At 56.6% G+C, this 21,626-nt stretch overlaps 1 protein-coding gene across 6 annotated transcripts in view; it reads left to right on the top strand.

The window, feature by feature from the left end:
• Positions 1 to 11,676: 11,676 nt before the first annotated feature.
• Positions 11,677 to 21,626, top strand: part of RAPGEF1 (Rap guanine nucleotide exchange factor 1) — a 137,779-nt gene continuing 127,829 nt past the window's right edge. For 3 of the 6 annotated variants that reach the window (XM_051835417.3, XM_089321820.1, XM_089321846.1), the window contains exon 1: positions 11,699 to 11,970. In XM_051835417.3, the coding sequence (XP_051691377.3) occupies positions 11,910 to 11,970 (61 nt within the window). In that variant the 5' untranslated portion in view covers positions 11,699 to 11,909. Of the gene's footprint in view, positions 11,971 to 21,626 lie in introns of all 6 variants that reach the window. The other 3 variants (XM_089321837.1, XM_089321836.1, XM_089321843.1) reach the window with 3 other exon arrangements.

Here is a 21,626-nt window from a genome sequence, read left to right as displayed (position 1 = left end):
GCACAGAAAGGATTTTAAGAAGGCTTCTGTGAGAATCGAAGTTGGAACGGTTGATCTTTTTAAGTGTAGGGGCTGGGAACACAGGCTCTGCCCAGGAATTTGGCAAACAAAAAAGGCATGCCTTCGTTTCTTCTGGCTCCTGGGATTGGGGCAATGCAGAGACGAAATTAACCCAGGATTCTTACTGGCTGCGCCTTTTATTAATTTCAAGTGTCCAATAGCAGGGAGAGAAGGGATTGGGAAGAAAGTATAAATTGATACAATCTTCCTAGAGGACAAGAGGGTAACAGGTGTCAACATTTCACTTGTGGGCGATCCCTCACCCAGAAGTTTCACTTCTAGCAAAGGGATGCAGAAGCATGCTCACAGTACAGGGGAAAATTAGGAACGATCCAAACAGCCAACAACATAAAACTCAGCCCCATAAAGTACGGCACGTCCACGTGGTGGAATACTGCGCAGGTTTTGGAAATAAACATGCAAGATGGGCGTTTGTCCTAGCAGCTAAGACATCTGCAGCCCACATCGGAGCGCCTTGAGTCCAGTCCTGACTCCTGCTCCTCACTTTACTTTCCTACTAACACAGATCCCGGAAGGCAGCAGTGATGGCTCAAGTGACGGGATCGCTGCCACCCACTTAGAAGACCTGGATAGAATTCTCAGCTCCCGACTTTGGCCCCAGCCCAGCCCCAGTCCAGCCCCAGCCCAGCCCCAGCATTGGCCTTTAGGGAGTGAATCAGTGGGTAAATGGAGAGTGCTTTGTATATTTGTGTTTGCCTGCCTGTCTCTCAAACAAACAAAAATGGAGATCCAGAAACTGACAACAGTGGTTGCTCTCAGAGAGGATGGGAAATTTACATCTAAATACTTCAGTGATTTTTCAAAAGAATGTTTTATTTCGAAGACATTGTAGATTCCCATGCAGTTTAAGATCTTCTAGGGAGAGATCCCCAGCACCCCATATCCAAGAGTAACACCTTGCAAGATTGTAGCACAATATTTCAAATAGGATACTGACGTTGATACAATCAAGATACAAACGGTCCCTCGCTATCAATTCCATCCTTGCTGGGTTCTCTCTATAGCCACACCAACTTTCCCACTTCTCTCACACCCTCTTTTTAATTCTGTATTTATCCAAGAGGTAGAGAGACAGACGACAGTGTGCTCTCATCTGCCCGTTCACCCCCCAAATGCTCACATTTGCCTGGGCTGTGGCAGGAGGCAGGAACTCAATCCAGATCTCCCAATTACGTGAGCCATCGCTGCTGCTCCCAGTGTCTGAATTAGCATGTGGCTGGTCTTAGAAGCCGAAGCTCAAAATCGCATCTAGGCACTCTGACATGGGATGCAGGCATCTTGACCGGGGTCCTGGCTCCTGCCCTTGGCCATGGCCCTTGACCCTCAGCTCCGTAGTCTGCCAGACCCTTCTGGGTCCCCTCCCTCATCCAGATGTTAAGCCAGGGAAACTGGAGGGGGCACCTCGCTGGTGTCCATCCTCAGGATTACTGACCTTCACTGAAACTCATGGTTCAGTGTGCTTTTCTCTGGCTGTCTCAGGGATGGGGGGGTGTGGTCACTGCTAGTCCATTTTTATCTCCCCCATGTTTTTTATTTTTAATTTTTATGATTCACTCCCCAAATGGCCACAACAACCAGGTCTGGGTCAAGCTCAGCCAGGAGCCAGCAGCTCCATCCGGTTTCCCATGTAGGAGGCAGGGATCCAAGCCCTTGGGTCACCCTCTGCTGTCTTCCCAGGCACATTAGCAGGGAGCTGGCCTGGAAGCAAAGCAGCTGGAACTCAAACCAGTGCTCCCACATGGGATGCTGGTGTGGCAAGCAACTTACCCTTTGCACCACATTGCTCCCCTACCGGTGCTTTTTAAAGATTGAGGACTCGCTGTGTGCCGTGCACTATGCAGAGTGATCATGGACATCATTGTATTGAGCCCAGATCACTCTGATCGATGCACGAGGCTCACAGCCCCGTGTCAGCATCCTCATTGTGCAGATAGAACACCAGCAGGGGGCAGATGCTGATTCACAGATGAGTCTCCGGAGGCACTAATTGGGCTGAGGGCTAAGTGTGCTAGCAAGGACCTGGGCCAGTACTTGAACCTGATTCTTTCTCCAAGGGCCTTAAACACTAAACTCTGTAACCTTACCCAGTGCATGAATGACCAAGCAGAACTGTTACAGACCTTTCTCCGCTGCCCAGGTTACTGCATTCCTCATCTAAAACAATCGCACAGAAATAGCCTGCCCACCAGAAATGCTACAGCAAACGAACATCGTACGGTAAATGCACATTGACCCAAACTCACTGCACTTTTATTTATTTTTATTTTTTTAAAGTCTCACTTATTTATTTGAAAGGCAGAGTTACAGAGAGGGAGAGAGGCAGAGGTAGTGGCAGAGAGAGAGAGCCATCTTCCATCCATTAGTTCATTCCACACATGGGTACAACGGCTGGAGTTTGGTCAGACAGAGCCAGAAGCCAGGAGTCTCATGTGGGTCTCCCACATGGGTAGCAGGGGCCTAAGGACTTGCACCACTTTCCACTGCTTTTCTAGGTGCGTTAGTAGGGAGCTGGATGGGAAGTAGAGCAGCTGGGACTTGAACCAGTGCCATATATGGGATATATAACCAGTGCTATATGGGATGCCAATGCTGCAGGCAGAGGCTTAACCTGCTATACCTCAGTACTGGCCACACTTTTTTAAGATTTATTTACTTGAAAGGCAGAGTTACAGAGAGGCTGAGGGAGGTGGGACGGTCTTACATCTACTGGTTCACTCCCAATGGCTGGAGCTGCACCGATCTGAAACCAGGAGGCAGGAGCTCCTTCCGGGTCTCCCACATGGGTGCAGGGGCCTAAGGACTTGGGCATCCTCCACTGCTTTCCCAGCCGGTCCCATTTTTGTTTATAATCAAAACATTGCCTACAACCTATGCGCCCACCAAAAAGTGCTTAAATACATTTTAGCATATCCATACACTGGAAGACTTTACAACTGTAAAAAAAAAAATCCAGTAGATGTCTATGTACTCATATTGTTATGAAAAAGGTTCTCTCTCTCTCTCTCTCTCTCTCTGTGTGTGTGTGTTTATGTGTGTGTGTGTGTGCGTGTGTAGAGCACATTAGACTGGACAGGGGAATTACCATATCAAATTCATTTCGCGCTGACGGCCCAGCCCCATGCCAATCCATGGGAAGGGGTGTGGCCTGCTCCAGCCCATCTCTCGGGAACCAGCCACCTTCCACCCTCAACCCAGCACTGAAGCAGGAGAGGAGAGAGAGCAGATTGAGTGCTGGATTCTCTCCTGGGCTGGGCATCATTTCTCTCCACATCCCTTCCTCCAGAGTGGAGCACCCAGCATACGCAGTGGCGAGGGCAGGCTGGGGGAAGGGCTTGGGGGAGCCCTCGGCCAGCCTGCTGCCCACTGGCATTTACATAAAGCACCACGGTGTGTGCAAGGGGACGCCTGTGGCAGGGGACGATCTGGAAGGGCGTGCATAAAGCTGCTCATTGTCGCGAGGGAGAGTGGGACTTGCTCACTTTCTTTGTCGGTCGTGTTTTATTCTTTAAGCGACGAGCACCCATTTTCTTTAAGATCGAACAACTCACAGGTTTGTGAAAGGGCCCAGCGTGCTGGGTGCTCACTAAGGGGCAGAGGAGAGGCACGGCCAGGGAGTCTGTGCCTTTTGCTAAGGGCAGTTGACCCAGTTTCTTGCATCATCTCCCGTTCTTCAAGCCCTCTGCAGAGTTCGTGGGCTTGTTTAAGGAAGTGAGCGCCCAGGCCTCTCACACTGGCAGGCTTCAGCTGCGGGCCCAATAAACCCATTCCCCACGCACTCCCATTTCTTTCTCTTTCTTTGGTGGTAAAATACAGGTGACAATAACATTTACCGTCTCAACTACCGCTCAGTGGGCAGTACAGTGCCACCAGCTGCATCCGCCACGCTCCCCACAGCCTGTGAAACGGGAGCTCTGCTCCCGGTTCTGCATGGCCAGCCCCTGGCGCCCACCCTTCCGCTTTCTGTCCATGACTCTGACTCCCCCAAAGTCCTCCCCTAAGGGGGGCCCTGCACACTGTCCCTCACCGCTGGCTTTGTCATTCACTCAGCACAGACTCCTCAAGGTCCCTTCGTATTGTAGCAGGTGTCAGAATTTCCTTCAGTTTTTTTAAAGGCTGAATAATGCTCTATTACATGTAGAGATGACTCTGGACAATTTGGGGCTGGGAGTGTGGCACGTGACAACACCAGCATCCCATAATAGGAACGTGGGGTCAATGTTCCAGCTGCTCCATTTCTGACCCAGCTCCCTCCTGACGTGCCTGGGATGGCAGCAGAAGATGGCCCAAGTGCATGGGGCCCCGCTGTCCATGTAGGAGACCAAGATGAAGTTCTTGGCTTCTGTCTTTGGACCTGGCTCAGACCTGGCCGTTGCAGCCATTTGGGGAGTGAACAAGTGAATGGAAGATCTCTTTATCTCCCTGTCTCTGTCTCTCTCTGTTACTCTGCCTTTCAAACAAAGAAACAAATAAATAAATCTTTTTAAAAAGAAAATTTGTAGACAATGGAATTAAGAGGTAAATTTATTTTGGTGCAAAAATTTTGAAACCCATGCATAATTTTTTTTTATGATCTGCATTTTGCACACTTTTTGAAATACCCCCCACACACACACCCACACCATCTACACCACATTTTGCTTGTCTTTCCCTATCGGTGGACACTTGGGTGGTTTCTGTGTTTTAGATGTTATAAGTCCTTTTGAGTATATATTCAAAAGTGGAATTGCTGGATTGCTGGATCATATAGCCATTCTGGTCTTAATTTTCTTAAAATACATTATTAGTTTTTGAGGAATCACCATCCTGTTTTGTGCAGGGGCTGCACCAAGAGGGTACAAGGGTTCTGATTTCTGTACATGCTTGTTTTTTTTTTTTTTTTTAATTTGACAGATAGAGTTAGACATTGAGAGAGAGAGAGACAGAGAGAAAGGTCTTCCTGCCATTGGTTCACCCCCCAAATGGCCACTATGGCCAGAACTATGCCGATCCGAAGCCAGGAGCCAGGTGCCTCTTCCTGGTCTCCAACGCAGGTGCAGGCGCCCAAGCACTTGGGCCATCCTCCACTGCACTCCCAGGCCACAGCAGAGAGCTGGACTGGAAGAGCAGCAACTGGGACTAGAACCTGGTGGCCATATGGGATGCTGGTGCCGCAGGTGGAGGATTAGCCAAGTGAGCCACGGCGCCGGCCCCAGCTGTGCCTGCTTGTCAACCACTGGGATCTTGCTAGTAACAGTCACCCAAGGGTATAAAGTGGGAACTCATTTAGCTTTGATTTGTATTACCTAATAATTAGGGGTGTTAACCAACTTGGGTTTTGTTTATTTTATTTGATGGGTTGGGGGAGAGAGAGGTCTTCCTTCCATCCACTGGTTCACTCCCCAATTGGCAGCAGCAGCTCCGGCCAAAGCCAGGAGCCTGGAACTCCACCCGGGTCTCCCACGTGGCTGACAGGGACCCCACCACTTGAGCCATCGCTTGCTGCCTCCCAGGTGCACCTTAGCAGGAAGCTGGAGGCTCAGACCCAGGCACTCCAGCGTGGGGTGTGGGCATCCCACCTGGTAATTTAACCCCTGCCAAACGCTGATTCTGTGATGTTAAGCGTCTTTCCATTCATGTGCTTGTCGGCCATTCATGTATCTTCCTCAGAGAAATGTCTGCTCAGGTCTTTGGCCTCCTCCACTTGCGATGTTTTTGTTTTTGTTTTTGTCCTTTGGAGTTTTAGGAGTTGTCTCTATGTTCTGGATATCAATTCCTTATCAGATACTTGACTCGAAAATATTTTCTTCTGTTCTGTGACTCGATTTCTTAATCTGCTAGCAGTATTTCTTATTGCGCCAAAGCTGTAAAGTTTGCATAAGGTCCAGTTTGTTTATTTTTTTTTTTTTATTTTGCTGCCTGGGCCTTTGGTGTCATGCCCAAGAAATCATGGCCAAATCCAAGTCCAGGAAGCTTTGGCCATGTGTTTTCCCCTAAGAACGGGAGGTTTAGGACATAGCTCCATTGGGAGTAAATTTTTGTGTGTTAGGTCAGGGTCCAGCTTCTGTGTTTTGCCATGAGTATCCAGTTATCTCAGCACCATTGGTTGAAGAGACGGTCTTTTTTAAAATGACATATAATTTTTTTCTAAAAGAATTATTTATTTATTTCAAAGGCAGAGTTACAGAGAGAGGGAGAGAGAGAGAGATCCATCCTCTGGTTCACTCCCCAAATGGCCCAGAACTGGGCCAGGCTGATGCTAGGAGCAGAAGCTTCCTCTGGATCTCCCACGTGGGTCGCAGGGGCCAAAGTACTCCACCTGCTGCTTTCCCAGGTGTATTAGCAGGGAGATGGCTTGGAAGTGGAGCAGCCAGGATTTACACTGGCACTCATATGGGATGCTGGCATTGCAGGTGGTGGTTTAACGTGCTACGACACAACGCCAATCTCTATACAGAAATTTTTGATGGCTTTTTTTTTCTGTTTCTACAAAGAACATCACTGGATTTTGATAGAGATTGCACTGAGTCTGAAGATCAAGTGGGTAGCACTGACTTCCTAACAATGTTAAATCCCCCAATGTGGGAAGATTTTCCTTTTAGTCCCGTCTTCCTCAGTTACCTTTGGAAAGACTTTGTAGTTTCCAGTGGCTAGTGTTAGTCCTGTGTGCTTTGTTCTTTTTAGTGCTGCTGTAAATAGAATGATTTTCTTCATTTCTTCTTTGAGTTCCAACAACCCCAACACCTCGAGTGTTGCTTAATCGGCATTTACATACGAAAAGTCTTGCCCTCATTCCGTAACCTGGTTGGGTGAGTCCCAGCCTCTCCCTGGGGGCAGCTGAGGGGCAGTGCTCCAAGGAGGCTATTAGGAAACTCCGGGAGGAATTTTAGGAATTCCACACCCAGGAAGCCCTGCACCAGGGCGGAGAGAGGAGAAGGGGAAGGCACACACCCACATCCATAAAGACTCCAGCCAGAGTGCAGAGCGGGAAGATGTGTCTGCTTCATCCCAAGAGAGAGGCCAGGGAACTGACCTGCTGCCCCCCAGTTAGTGGTGGCCCGATGCCCCAAGCCTTTGGGAGGAGGTCTGGGGCCATCTCCCCACTTTCCCGAGCGCTGCCACCAGATGGGCAGTCAGCTGTTTGCAGGTCGGGCACGGCTTGTGGGAACAAAACCTCACTGTAGACGAACTCGCCGGTTTCATCGGCAGTCGCTAAAACGCAGCCTCCTCTGTTTGGACTTCCTGTTGCTCCAGGTTGAAAGGACCATCTGCACACCCAGACAGCATGGTGGGCCCCTCCCCCTGGAATGTCCATCACTGCCGGTCGCCTGGAGTTCCGGAGGGAGGGGGGACTGGAGCTTTCTCGCCCCGACCCCCTGGACGCTCCTGGAGACCAGGAAGCCGGTCTTGTTCATCTGTGGCTCTCAGAGGCAGTGCATGGAGACGCTTTTGGGCTAAGAACTTGTGGCACGGTGGTTCTAACATGGTGTGCTTTTCAATGGCTTCTTCCTGCCATCATTATTGAGTTTCTGTCTCAAACACGTGACCAAAGGCTCCCCGATCGAGACCCACCCTCCTAGAATTGCTGTGAGTGTTGCAGCGGTGACAGAGTGGGGACAGCCAAAGGCAGAGCTCACCACCCTGACTGCTACTTGCGACAGGTCCACCTCCGCCTCTGAGCTCCGTGAACACGCAATGAAGCCATCAACACACAGAGTCCCCAGGGAACTGAAGGCATTCTCTGGGAGTCAGACAGGTTCAAGCGAACTGACCCCCAACAACCTGAGCTGGTCTCTCTGAATTCATCCTGGTCTCTGAATTCCTGTTGCCCAAATGGCTGAGTGTTGTCGGCAAACGCCAACAAGCAGCACTCTGCTGGGGAAGAAGCCTTCAGAACTCGGCTCTGTGAGCAGGCTCCCGGCCACCTGTTTCCTCCACTCTGAAGTCTGGCAAGCTGCCGGATGGGTCACCTGGTTCATCGTTCCTGGGATGTTGGGAGAAGGCCCGGCAGCCCTCCTGCAGGTGTTAGCACGAGTCCATCCTGAGGCTGGACTGGATGCTGCTGCAGTGTGCGAGCCAGACCTGGCCGCTTGGATCAAGGAGGCGTTTCCTTTCCTGTGTCTTATGATGTTTTGTCATCTAAGAATCGATCGTGTGGCGTAAAGCCCCGGCCTGAAGTACCAACATCCCATATGGGTGCCGGTTCTAATCCCAGCTGCTCCACTTCCTATCCAGCTCTCTGCTATGGCCTGGGAAAGCAGCAGAAGATGGCACAAGTGCTTGGGCCCCTGCACCCACGTGGAGACCCGGAAGAAGCTCCCGGCTTTTGATTGGCTCCGCTCCTGCTGTTGCGGCCATCTGGGGAGTGAACCAGCAGATGGAAGACCTCTCTCTCTCTGTCTCTACCTCTCTCTTTCAAATAAATAAAATAAATCTAAAAAAGAATTGATCATGAGGCTGGGGAAAGATGACCCTTTCCAGGCCTGGCTGATTCTTAGGGATAACAAGGGGAAGACAGCTTTCCTAGGCAAAGCACCCAGCCCCAAGTCCACACCACGCAGGGCCCCGGCAAAGGGAGACTTCCCTGGGCTCTGGAGCGGGAACGCTCGACCTGGCCAGCCCTGAGCTCTTTCCCCTGCCTTCCCTCTCCCAGGGGAGGCCCAAAGTCGGGAAATGCTGATCCAAACCTGGTGCTCACCCTGCGGCCCTACCCGGCGCAGCAGGCCCCCTGCTCTCGGGAAGTACGCGCAATGAGTCTTCTCCGTTCTAGCCGGCAGGAGCAGTGTGGGGGGGCTCCATGGCGGGAGGAGCGAGGCTGCACCACTGGCTTGCTTCCTTGCCCTATGAGTGCTTGGCTATGGCCACACACACCTTGGATGAGTAACCTACGTTGAATAAGCTCCAGGACCCGATTTGCAATAATGTCCACTGGCAGAGTTGTTTGCACAGCCCTTGTCACGGGACAGGTCAGGATTTATCACACGTATTTGGTTTTGTTTGGTCCAGCTTTCTACCTTGCACCTGCGGTTTTGGACTTGGAGTACTGGCCTGTCTCAGCCATTTGGACTTGGAGTACTGGCCCGTCTGTCTCAGCCTCGAAGCCTGGCAGGGTTGGGGGCAGCACTGGGAGTGTGGGAGAGGTGGGGCCTGGGGCAGGGGTCAGCTTTGTCTGGCCATGCGGTTGTGCAGAGACCTGGCTCAGAGCAGCCATTCATCAGCTCAAAGGCAGAAATGAATTAGTCCATCTCGGCTTTGCCTTTGATCCCTAGCGGGCTGGAACTGGCAAAGTGACAGTTCTGGAAACATGGCTGCTTCTGAAGGGTTAAGCCTCCGCCTGCAGTGCCGGCATCCCATATGGACGCTGGTTCCAGTCCCGGCTGCTCCACTTCCGATCCAGCTCTCTGCTGTGGCCTGGGAAAGCAGTGGAAGATGGCCCAGGTGCTTGATCCCCTGCATCCATGTAGGAGATCCAGAAGAAGCTCCTGGCTCCTGGCTTTGGATCAGTGCAGCTCCAGCTGTTGTGGCCATTTGGGGAGTGAACCAGCAGATGGTAAATAAATAAATCCTAAAAAAAATCTGCCACCTGCATCGCCACATATCAGATGACTGGTTCGAATCTTGTCTGCTCTGCTTCCAAGCCAGCTCCCTATTAATGTGCCTGGGAAAGCAGCAGATGATGGTACAACAGTTAGGAGCTCCTGGCTCCGGGCTTCAGCCTGGCCCAGCCCTGGCTGTTGCAGCTATTTGGGGAGAGAACCAGCTGATGGAAGATCAACTTCTCTCTGTCACTTTGCCTTTCAAATACATAAAATAAATCTTTAAAAACATTTAATTTAAATGTATTCATTTAATTTCTTTGAAAGACAGGGAGGTCGTCTATCTGCTGGTTCACTCCCCAAATGCACATAACAGCCAGGGCTGGGCAGAGCGTGGGGAACTCAATCCAGGTCTCTCGTATGGGTGGCCAGGACTTAAGAACCGGAGGCACCACCTGCCACCTTCCAGGGTTCAGCTTAGCAAGAAGCTGGGATTGGGAGTGGAACTGGGACTTGAGCCCTCCTGCCTGGGGTGCAGGCGTCCCAAACGGCAGCCTAACTGAAATGCCTGCCCCAGGTTCTTTGATTGTTTAATGAGGGTTTTTTTTAAGTTATATTTATTTATGGGGCCATAATCCTCTTCCTGTGGTGCCGGCATCCCATATGGGCGCCGGTTCTAGTCCCGGCTGCTCCTCTTCTGATCCAGCTCTCTGCTATGACCTGGGAAAGCAGTAGAAGATGGTCCAGGTCCTTGGGCCCCTGCACCCATGTGGGAGACCTGGAAGAAGCTTCTGGCTCCTGGCTTTGGATTGGTGCAGCTCCGGCCACTGCAGCCATTTTGGGAGTGAACCAGAGGAAGGAAGACCTTTCTCTCTGTCTCTCCCTCTCACTGTCTGTAACTCTACCTCTCAAATAAATAAATTTTTTTAAAAAGTTATATTTATTTGAAAGAGTTACAGAGAAAGGGGGAGAAAGAGAGAGAGAGAAAGAGAGATCTTTCATCTGCTGATTCACTCCCCAAATGGTCACAACAGCTGGAGCTGTGCTGATCCAAAGCCAGGAGCCAGGAGCTTCTTCCAGGTCTCTCACGCGGGTGCAGGGCCCCGAGACTTGGGCCATCTTCTACTGCTTTCCCAGGCCACAGCAGAGAGCTGGATCGGAAGAGGAGCAGCTGGGACAGGAACCAGCGCCCGTATGGTGCTCTACCCACCATGCCACAGTGCCAGCCACTGATTCTTTAATGAGTTTTAGTGAAGTAACTGTCACATTAGGAAAGGCCCAGAGCTGAGCCCCAGGGTCCCCGTGGAGGGGTGGATGCAGCAGGGCAGGTGGCATTGCTGTGTCCCTGAGGGGACTGTGCTCAGGCCTTGGGATGGAGGCTGCAGGCTGCAGAGGATGCCCGGGCCCGAGTAGGGTCAGGCCCTTGGCACGGGTTTGGCCCAGCACAGGACTCTGAGTCCCAGGTGAGGTCATTCCCTGCTGTGAGATCCCTGGGCTGGTAGAAGGGCTGTGGGGTCACTCCCAGGCCTCGGTGTGGATGACCCAGTGAAGTTTGTGTCCCTGGGTGTGCATGGGGAGGGGGCATCGGGCAGGTTGCCAGCCGGGAAAGGATGTCGAGCCTGGTTAGGGCCAGTTTTCCAGGCTTTGGCGCTGACAGCCTGGTTCACCGAGGGTGCTGAGTCCTGCATGACGGACGTGGGGGCTGGCTGTGTCCCGGGCCAGTATGGAGCCCTGTGGCTCACGGGAGTGGGCTCCTGAGACTCTGAGCAGTGCAAGGCTCTCAGTCCCGGATTGGGGGGTGTCAGTCCCATGCCTTGGGGTGGAAACTCTGGGCTGGGTCGGGGTGCTTATGGAAGGCTCGGGACAGGTTCCCAGCGCTGAGGTCTGGGTGGGGTCAGCCTGAGGCCTTGGCCTGGTCACTGATGGGACTGAAGCACGGGGTCCGTCGGGACACCCCTGGCCGGCAGGGGGCGCTGCGTCTCGGCCGGGACGCTCCGGGCGGCTCCGGGCCGGCAGGGGGCGCTGTGCCGCCGGCGGCGCGGCGGGCTCCCGGCAGGGGGCGCTGCAGCCGCGGCCGGGGCCCGGCGGGCGGCGGCGGCGGCGCTGCGGCCGGCTCGCTAGCCCGGGAGCGGCGGCGGGCGCGCAGGAGGCGGAGCGGCGGCGGCCCGGGCGGGCTGGAGCGCGGTCGCCGAGCGCACGGGCCGCGACCGCGCGGGGCCCGCCATGCCGGCGCGGGACTGAGGCGCGGCGAGCCAGGGCCGAGGCGAGCGGCGGGCGCGCCGGCCTGTCGCTCTGCGGCGGCCCGGCCGGGGCCCGATGAGCGGCGGCCTCGGCCTCCGGCGCAGCCCGGAAATGTCCGGCAAGATCGAGAAAGCAGGTGAGGCGGCGCGGGCGAGGCGCGGCCGCGCGTCCCCCTCCGCGGCCCTGCAGCCCGGCGGGGCGCGGAGCTGCCGCCCAGGCCTCGCCGCGCGCCGGGGCGGCCGTGCGGGCAGGGGCAGGGCCATCTTGAGCCGCGGGGCCTGGGCGCGCCGAGCGGGCGCTGCGGGCGGCGGGGCCTCCGCCGCGGCCCCCACGCCGCCCGGGAACTCCCGAGAGCCCGGGGGCCGGGGCGGCCGCGGAGCCCGCCGCGCGCCCTGCGCGGGGCCGGGGCGGGACGGAGCCCGAGGCGGCCGCTCCGGGTGCTGCCCGGCGGGCGGGCGGGCGGGCGGGCTGTGCCGGGGCGTTTTGCAGGGCGCAGCCGGGCTGTGCCCCTGCGAGCGGGGCCTGCGCGGCGGGGCTGGCTGCAGACCGCGGCTCTTTGTGCGCGCCCAAGTCCTGGGTTTTGCCCGTGCTGGGGCTCGATTCGCGTCGTGCCTCGGCGGCCCGGGCCTCCCTGGGGTCCGGGAGCACGCCCCGGGGTCGTGAGCCGGCTGCCGGCTTAGCTCGGCGGCGGCGTTAGCCGGGGTCTGGGGCACCGATTTCGGAAGCTGCGCCCGGGGCTGAGGCCGCCCAGCTCCGCGGTGCAGCCGGGAGGCCAGGTAACTTTTGCACCCTGCTGTTTTAATGAAGCACGGAAGGGCAGTCCCCGTGGCCGGTTGTGGCGGTTTGACGGTGCATCCGACTCCGCGCCCCTATTGCTTGTTCTTTATTAAGAGGGAAGATGGCCCCAGTTTTACAGGCTTTGGGGGGGGTGCTGATTGGGCTCCTGCAGCCCACCCTGCAAGGGGGCAGCAGGCTGGCACTGACCCCGGCCCTGCATCTGGGCGCCTTCCTCGCGGGGCAGGGCGCCCATTCTGGGGCGCTCTCTTCCCCGCCGCCAGCCGCAGGGTCTTGGCGGAGTCCACGAGCCACCTCCCTGCACATGTGCTGCGCCAGAAATATCTCGGGCTCATCTGTGCGGCTTTGCTCCTTCGTGGCTGCTCGGAATGCGGCCACTATTGGGGGACCTGAATGACGCACAGACACAAATAACCGGAGCCGGGTTGTTCGCAAAGACTGGGCTAGCACGAGAGTCAGAGAGCAGGCTGGACCGGCCCGCTGTCCCTCGGGAGAGCAGGCTGGACCGGGCCGCTGCACCGTAAGCGCAGGTCCCCGGGAGGCGAGCCTTCCCCGGCCGATTCTCCTGCCCCGCGGCCGGTGTGCATCGGCACAGGCCCTCTGCTGGGGGCTGCGGTAGATGCAGAACCTAGCAGGTGGCCTGGGAGTGGGTGGGGGCTGGACCTGGGCTGCCGCAGTGGGCCGTGGTGGGCACAGGTGAAGAGGGCTCTGAAGGGGCGGTGTTTGTGGGAGGCCCGGAAGAGGGGGTGGGGGACATCCAGGGTGGAGGTGGAGAGGGAGAGGGAAAAGAGCTGAGCCCTAGGGGCTGGGGCTGGGGGAAGACAGGTCGGAGGGAGAGGCTGGGTGGGGGCGTTCTGAGGTTGGCAAGGCCCGAGTTGGCATCGCCTGGATGGCGGGTGTCCCAGCCAGCCCCCCCCCCCCCACCGCAGGAAGCTTCGCTGCTGCCCTGTGCACCTGCTGAGGGAACCGGAACACCCCTGGGACGAGGGCCCCCCTTCCTGGTGGCGCCTCCTGGTGCCTGTAGACGCAACCCATGTTGTATTCTGATGAGATTTCCCGCTAGAGTTTTCTTTTTCCTTTGTTTTAGATTTATGTATCTATTTTGAAAGTCAGAGTTACAGAGAGAGGGAGAGGCAGCGAGATCTTCCATCCGCTTGTTCACTCCCCAGATGGCCGCAGCGGCCAGGGCTGGGCCAGGCTGACGCCAAGAGCTTTCCTATGGGTCTTTCACGTGGGTGGCCAGCACTTGGCCAGACACTTGGGCCGTCTTCCGCTGCTTTCCCCAGGCCATTCGCGGGGAGCTGGATTGGAAGTGGGGCAGCTGGGAACCGGCGTCCATGTGGGATGCCGGTGTTGCCGGCAGCGGCTTTACCCGCAGCGCCACAGCGCCCCCTGCCACAGCGCCCCCCCCCCCCAGGGTTTTCCAGACAGACGCATCTGGTGAATCACCTGCGAGTGTTTGGGCCAGCGGAGGTTCGCCGTGCCAGCGACCCCTCTCAGCCGGCCTGCACGCAGCCAGCGGTTGGTGCTGGAGGTTGTAGTTTTTGGATGACTTGAAGAGCTGAAGGGGCGCGTGCATGTGTGTGTATGGTCTCTCTCTGACAATAGGAGGACCCGCGCCCTGACTTCTTGGGTTTTCGGGCTGTCTGGGCCAGCTCCGTCACACCCTCGCACAGCCCCGAGGCCCTTGTCCATTCTGCCACCACCGCCTGTGGCCTCCTGGGCAGGTCTTTGTGGGCATTCACCTGTGCCTGGCTGTGGAGGGGGCCCTGCTGTCCCAGGCACCCCTGGGCTCCCAGATCGAGACGTTGTGGGCCGCAGAGGGGCCGCTTGCTGGACCGGTTGTGGCCCGTTGATGTGGGCGTGGTGGAGGAGGGTTGGTCTGGAGTAGAGGGGCCTTTGGTGGCCATGTTCGGGCTCCCAGAGGTAATGACGAGGTAGGGGTAGAAGAGTGAGCTGGGCTGGGGTGCTCTGTGGGGGAGGGGCTCGTTCAGAACTCACATCCCCGCGGGAGGGACGTGGAGGACCCAGAGGCCGCCTTGGGGGACACACGGCCCTGGTTCTGGTCGTGCCGGAGGTCCCGGTGGTTTTGTTTCCTCTGTAGAGTGAGGCAGCCTGAGCTTTGGCGTTTCTAGAGTGCAGGCGCAGGCTGGGCCCATCCATCCATCGTGTCGGATCCCCACAGGTGAATCGGTGGTGGGTGCCGCCAGCACTGCCCTGCCTGCCCAGTCGCCGACTCCCACGGCCACTGGGACAGCGTGCGTTGGAGTTTGTGTTGCGTCCGCTCCGTGGGTTTGTTTGCTTCTGCTCTGGGCTCCGACATCCTCGCCCCATGGCATGGTCCTGTCTCCGAGCACTGTGGGGCACCTGCGGGTGCCCTCCAGCGCTCTGGGGGTCCGGGGAGATGGCAGAGGAGGTGACGGGTGGGGCTGGGGCGGTGGACTTCCGCAGCAGGCAGGAGGGGGAATGGTGCTGTTGGGCTCAGCCAGAGGTGGCGGCCGTGCAGGGGACCTGCACGCGGGGCTCTGTGCTGGAGGGAAGAAGGTGCTTCCGGTTTGCCGCCTGCACCTGTCAGTTTCAGTTGTCCGCTCATCAGGTGGTTTATCAGACTCCTCCTGAGGCCTGGAGATGTTGGAGTAGGTCCCTGCCTCCTAGGTTTTACCCTCTAGCTGGGAAAGGTGATAAACAGAGGAGAAAAAAAATTACACTTTTTTTTTTAAGTCTTTCTCCTCTCTGTGCGCCTGCACACCGCAGTCTTTCTAGAAGTGAGCTCACTCACCGTGCGGCCAGGGTGCCGGCTCTGCAGCCTCAGGAAGCTTCTTGCCATTTTGTATCTTAGAGTAGATTGAAAAATGTTGTCAGGTGGGGCTGTGCATTTTTATGGCCCAAGAGTTCTTTTTCGATTGGCCGTGAGGGTATTTTGATCAATTTTTTTAAAAAGAGATTGATTGATTTATTTATTTATTTATTTGAAAGGCAGAGTTACAGAGAGGCAGAGGCAGAGAGAGAGACAGAGAGGTCTTCCATCTGCTGGTTCACTCCCCAAATGGCCGCAACAGCCGGAGCTGCGCCCATCTGAAGCCAGGAGCCAGGAGCTTCTTCCTGGTCTCCCACACGGGTGCAGGGGCCCAAGGACTTGGGCCATCTTCCACTGCTTTCCCAGGCCACAGCAGAGAGCTGGATCGGAAGTGGAGCAGCCGGGACTGGAACCAGCGTCCATATGGGATGCCAGCACTGCAGGCAGCGGCTTTACCGCTACACCACAGCGTGGGCCCCTTTGATCAATCGTAAACCCCAATTTAGCATTTCCTCCCCCACCCCGCCCCAGCAGAATGTGCTCAGTCAGCCAGCACAGCATGTGGCAAGGCCTGCGCCCCCCCCCCCCCCCCCCGCCTCTTGCCTGCCTCTCTGACACTCGTGAGCCCCCTTGGGCTGGTCCCCCCGAGGTCACAGGTGTGGAGCACGTCTGCTGTTTCCTACGGTTTCCAGGTCACAGTCACGGCTGCCTCGCCTACTTCCTCCTCAGGACAGGCCGAGGGCAGGGTGGAGCATCCCTGCTCTGCACCTGGGGGCGCTGCGGCCGGGGAGACTCCGGCACTTGTGCAAGACCGCAGCCCTGGGGAAGTGAAATGGGGAACTGACCCCTGTGTGCCTTCATGGAGCCGTGTGTTGGTGGAGAGCCGGTCGCTCTCTGTCTTACTGTGGTTCACGCTTCCGAATTTCTCTTCCGAGCGGCGGGGACGTCTGCCGCTTGTGAAGGCGGCCCACGGCGGCCCGTTGGCTGCATATGGTGCTCAGTGTACTCTGTCACTAATACCGTTCTCGGCACTGCAGGCAGGTGACGCACAGCACTGCTGTGGGCCTGAATGGTTGGTTTTTTCCCCCTTCTTCAAGTTCTTTTAAAAAGCCCAGCACAGCAACGCAGTGTTTCCTGGTCTCCTGCGCAGCTGTTGGCCGAGGCAGTTTGAATGAGATTCTTTGTGGCCGGGAGACCTGATAGGAGGCCCATAAAGATGACTCACCTATGAGCTTGCAGGAAAATCACTTCCCAAATTAGCCGGGACTGCAGCTCGCCTCACATGCCGGGCTGGCTGGGTCCCACCGCGCGCGGACTGCGTGTGCTGCCTGTTGCCATAATAAGATGACACACTGGCAACACCGTGCCCGCACAGGGAGGCCGCCCTGCCGCTGGCAGAGGTGCCCCTGGCTCGTCACCCGGCTCGCCCTGAAGGCTGTCTTCCGAGTGAGTGAGTAAACCCAGTTGGTGACCTCAGGGATGTGTCATCCAGAAGCTTGTCATCCTGCTCCTGGTCATTTGTTTGGACTATCTGAGGCCTGGTGCCGTGTCCTGGGTGATTCTTTCCCTCGTTGGCATCTCATTTTCTCCATCAGTGTCAGGAAGGGGGTGGCCTTCCCACTTGCTTGCTGCTTGTTTTCTAAGGAACAGACCATTGGATAACTGCTCCTGGGGAAGCCCTGTGAGTCCTGCCCTCCCTGGGGCTCCTCCTGGGACCCTCACCGAGCAGTATGCAACGCACTTGCTGGGCGCCCACAGGGCAGATGGGAAACTCCGTGGAAGGGAGGCTAGTGATCATCCCACTGAAAAATCCAAACCCCGGTTCCTTTTCTGCTAGTTCACACTCAACAGATAAAGTCTTAAGTAGGCCTTAGCTCCGTGCTCCGTGCAGGAGTGGGCTGCTGGCTTGCCATCACCGTGCCCGGCACACGGTGGGTACTCAGTCAGTGTTTACTGAGGATGAATGAGTTTAGTCAGCGTTCTTACAGAAGGAACTTAGGCTTCCGATTCCGAGTCTCTGTGTAGCTCCGTCTGGTTTTATTTATTTATTTTTTTTTTTTTTATATTTTTGACAGGCAGAGTGGACAGTGAGAGAGAGAGACAGAGAGAAAGGTCTTCCTTTGCCGTTGGTTCACCCTCCAATGGCCGCCGTGGCCGGCGCGTTGCGGCCGGCGCACCGCGCTGATCCGATGGCAGGAGCCAGGAGCCAGGTGCCTCTCCTGGTCTCCCATGGGGTGCAGGGCCCAAGCACCTGGGCCATCCTCCACTGCACTCCCTGGCCACAGCAGAGAGCTGGCCTGGAAGAGGGGCAACTGGGACAGAATCCGGCGCCCCGACCGGGACTAGAACCCGGTGTGCCGGCGCCGCTAGGCGGAGGATTAGCCTAGTGAGCCGCGGCGCCGGCCTCCGTCTGGTTTTAAATGGCCAGTTAGGTGGATCGGTGGGACCAGTGCTCTGTTCAGGAGCGTGCGGATAGACGGGAGTTCTGTGGTCCATGTTTGCAGTCCTCTGAAAATGGAAGATGAGGCTCGGAGCAAATCCCCGGGCCCGGGAGAGGCGGGGCCACCACGCGCCCTGACCCCACACCTGTCCGCCAGCAGCCATTCCGAGCTTCCGTGTGTAGTCCGCTCTTGGTTCTGTGGCTTGCACAGGAACAAAGCACTCTTGGGCGGTGCTCGTTCTGTGCGGAGCGGTTGTAATTTTGCCTCACGTTTGCACACCAAGGCGCATGCCAGCTCTGCCCAGCCGGCGCCCATAATGAGCCCCGTAATAGGAGTCCCTGTCCTTTTTATTTATTTTTTTCACTTGACTCTCAGTGTTCTTGTGCCCTTCCCGGCACCAGCAGCTCTCTGTTCACTGACGGTTGTGCATGCGTGCCGTGCCGTCTCCCAGGCTGCGGGCCGTTGGCCGTCGGCGTTCCTCTGGCTCCCCTTTGGTTTTTGTCAAGGGGCACGGGGCCTCTCTTGCTGCTTTCTCCCCGGCGAGCCGAGATGCAGTGGAGAGACTTGCTGAAGGGTGTTAGCAGTCCGGCATCTGACGGTCCCAGTTCGTCTTTCTCACCCTGTTTTCTTCCAGGCTGAGAGTTAAGACACAAACGACATTGCCTGGAGCAGAGTGCTGAGCTGTAGTCGGGACCACCGCTTCCTAACGCTGTTCCTACCGGAAACAGCTCGGACCTCCCGCTCGGGACCACCGCTTCCTAACGCTGTTCCTAACCAGAAACAGCTCTGACCTCCCGCTCGGGACCACCGCTTCCTAACGCTGGTGCTGCTGCGGCTGGCGCACTGTGCTGATCCGAAGCCAGGAGCCAGGTGCCTCTCCTGGTCTCCCATGGGGTGCAGGGCCCAAGCACCTGGGCCATCCTCCACTGCACTCCTGGGCCACAGCAGAGAGCTGGCCTGGAAGAGGGGCAACTGGGACAGAATCCGGCGCCCCAACTGGGCTAGAACCCGGTGTGCCGGCGCCGCAGGCGGAGGATTAGGCTATTGAGCCACGGCGCCGGCCTATTTTCCATTATCTTTTAATTTACTTTTATCTACTTGTAAGGCAGAGGGGGCCAGCATTGGGCGTACCAGGTAAAGCCACCAACTGTGATGCTGGCATCCCATGCGAGTGCCGATTCCAGTCCCAGCTGCTCCACTTCCAGTTCACCTCCCTGCTGATGCACCTGGGAAAGCAGCGGAGGAGGACCCAGATTCCTGGACCCCTGCGCCCATGTGGGAGACCTTGAAGAAGCTCCTGGCCTCAGTCTGGCCCAGCCCTGGCTGTTGTGGCCATTTGGGATGTGAACCATTCAATGGAAGTGTGCTCTCTCTCTTTGAAAACAAAAGAGAGAGAGAGAGAGAGAGATGCCTACAATAGCCAGGCCTGGGCCAGGCTGAAGCCAGGAGCACAGAACTCCAACTGGACCTCCCGCCTGACAGAGCCATCACCCACCACCTCCCAGGGGGCATTAGCATTCTTCGATGCACACTCTAATACGGGATGCGGGCATCCCGAGTGGCTGTCTGACCTGCTGCCCCACAGTGCGTGCCCCTGCCTGGAATGGAGCCGTGGAGCACAGCACAGGGTGTGGGCCTCCCTGGGCTCATTTCGGGCATTTGCTTCATGTTAAATTTACACCATTGGACCTGATGGCTGTGGCTCCCAGCTGGAGTAGGAGTGTGACGCTAGTAATATTTGGGAGAGGGAAGAGTGAGCGAGGATGTGGAACGAGAAGAGAGGACAGTTGAAGTCCAGGGGAATGCGATGGCCCTGAATGGCCACTAAGCTGACCACAGACAAGCAGACGGACAAGCCCCTTGTGGGGAACACTGGCGGCATTTATTTGCTGGTTGTGGATAATCACTGGTGTCTGCCCTCCTTCAAGTGGCTGAGTAAGTAGACAGTCGATTGTGCTCGAGCCGTGGACTTGGCTACTCCAACCCTTCTTTCACTCATACATAAAAATAATAGGAGCTGGCATTCGGTCGGCACCGGCCACGTGCGGTACCAGGCTCAGGCCCGGCTGTTTCACACGGGTGGGCTTGCTTAATCCTCGCGCAGGAGAAAGGCGCCTGGCTGTTCTCGTGCCACAGACACAGCCGTTCTTTGAGACCCGGGCTAGCTGAGATCTGCAGTTCACGGCGGAGTCGGGCAGAGGTGGGGCTGAAGGCCACGTGACTTCATTTTCGTTGGTTCTGATGACTATTCTCTGTGCTGTTGTGACTTGGGAAAAAGGAGCCTCCACGTTGCCAGGGACCCCTCTCCACGGGGCCGGCTGCTCTTACAAGGCCGCCCAATAGTGTTAGGGAATCTTGGCTGTCCTGCTTGAGCTCACAGAAGGGGAGAGTGGTGGGGACACCAGGAAGCATTGCTTCCTGCTGGGTGACCTTATGCAAATTCCCTCATCTCCCGTGTCTTCTGTTACAGCCCGGCACGGTGGACAAGCCCGCCTCAGAGGCCTGGCACTGATTCTCTGTGAGTTGGAGACTTGGCCTATTGAGAGCTTTGTTGGTTGAAAACAAAATTATATATGAGAGAGAGAGAGAGAGCACGTGTTCATGTTCCCATTTATCCACTGGTTCACTCCCAGACGCCCACACAGGCTGAAGCCAGCAGCCAGGAACTGAATCCAGGTCTCCCATGTGGGTGACAGGGACCCAAGCCTGTCACCTCCCAGGGTGTGCATCAGCAGGAAGCTGGAATCAGAATCAGGAGTGGAGCCAGGACTTAAACCCAGGCATGCTGACGTGAGATGCCGGTGTCCCACGTGGTGTCCTCACCCCCCAAACCCCCACCGGCAGTGGGTTTAGTAGCACTGACTGTTGCCTGGTGCTTCATTCATCCTCAAAATCAAACTCAAATAATCCTTTGTAGCTTTCAAAGCACTTTGATGGATACGAGTTCTGTTGTCCTAAGTTTCGTGGATCGGCGTGCTTCTTCATGAAGTGTTTATACTGCATCTTCCCAGCTGAGGGAGAGGGCAGCTAGCTCTTTCTGAGTACTTCCTGGGTGCCAGGCACGGTGCTAGGAGCTTTGCCTTCAGATACGGGGGCGGGGTAATTCATCCTGTTCTTGTGGAGAGAGAAACGGTGGGGACCGAGCTCATCTGCCAGCCGAGGGAAAGGGGGCAGTGAGAGGGGAAGTGACCGGAACTCGGCCTGCGCCCTTCTCCCCCTCCTCCGCTGCCCGCGCCCCAGGGGCTGACGTGGACACACCACCCCTCCCTGGGGTTCCCCTGGGGCTTTCCAGCCTCTCGTGGGACTGATAGAGTCACCCCACATCTGCCTACAGATTGATGAAGCAGCCTCTGGTTCTCAGTCACAGAAGTGGCTTTAAAAGCAGATTTGCGAGGGAAAATCTGCCTTGGTGACCGTTTCATGGATGCACAGGAGTGGGAAGTGGTCTTTAGGAGTCAGAGGAGTTCCACCCACCCGCCCACCACTGAGTGTGTGAGTGCCAGGCAGCCAGGGTGGGGCTGGGCGGTGCTGGTGCTGCTGGGGGGTTGGCTTCACGCCCACGCCCACGCCCGCAGCAGAGGCAGCAGGACTCTGAGCTGGAGCAGGAGCCTCCCTCCTGGGTCCGGGCCCCCAGAACAAAGCAGCGACTGCAGGCATGGACCTGGGGTCCCAGGTGTGGTTTGGGGGTCCCAGTCGTGGCGCACCCTGCGCGAGTTTCCCCCTAAACCTCAGTCCTGCTCCGTCAAATGCAGGGAGTAG

The sequence above is a fragment of the Oryctolagus cuniculus genome, chromosome 1 (assembly GCF_051225735.1).
Source record: "Oryctolagus cuniculus isolate XC-2025 breed Fujian yellow rabbit chromosome 1, ASM5122573v1, whole genome shotgun sequence".
In the NCBI taxonomy this organism is placed as follows: Eukaryota; Metazoa; Chordata; class Mammalia; order Lagomorpha; family Leporidae; genus Oryctolagus; species Oryctolagus cuniculus.
This window is presented reverse-complemented; position numbering and strand designations above follow the sequence as displayed.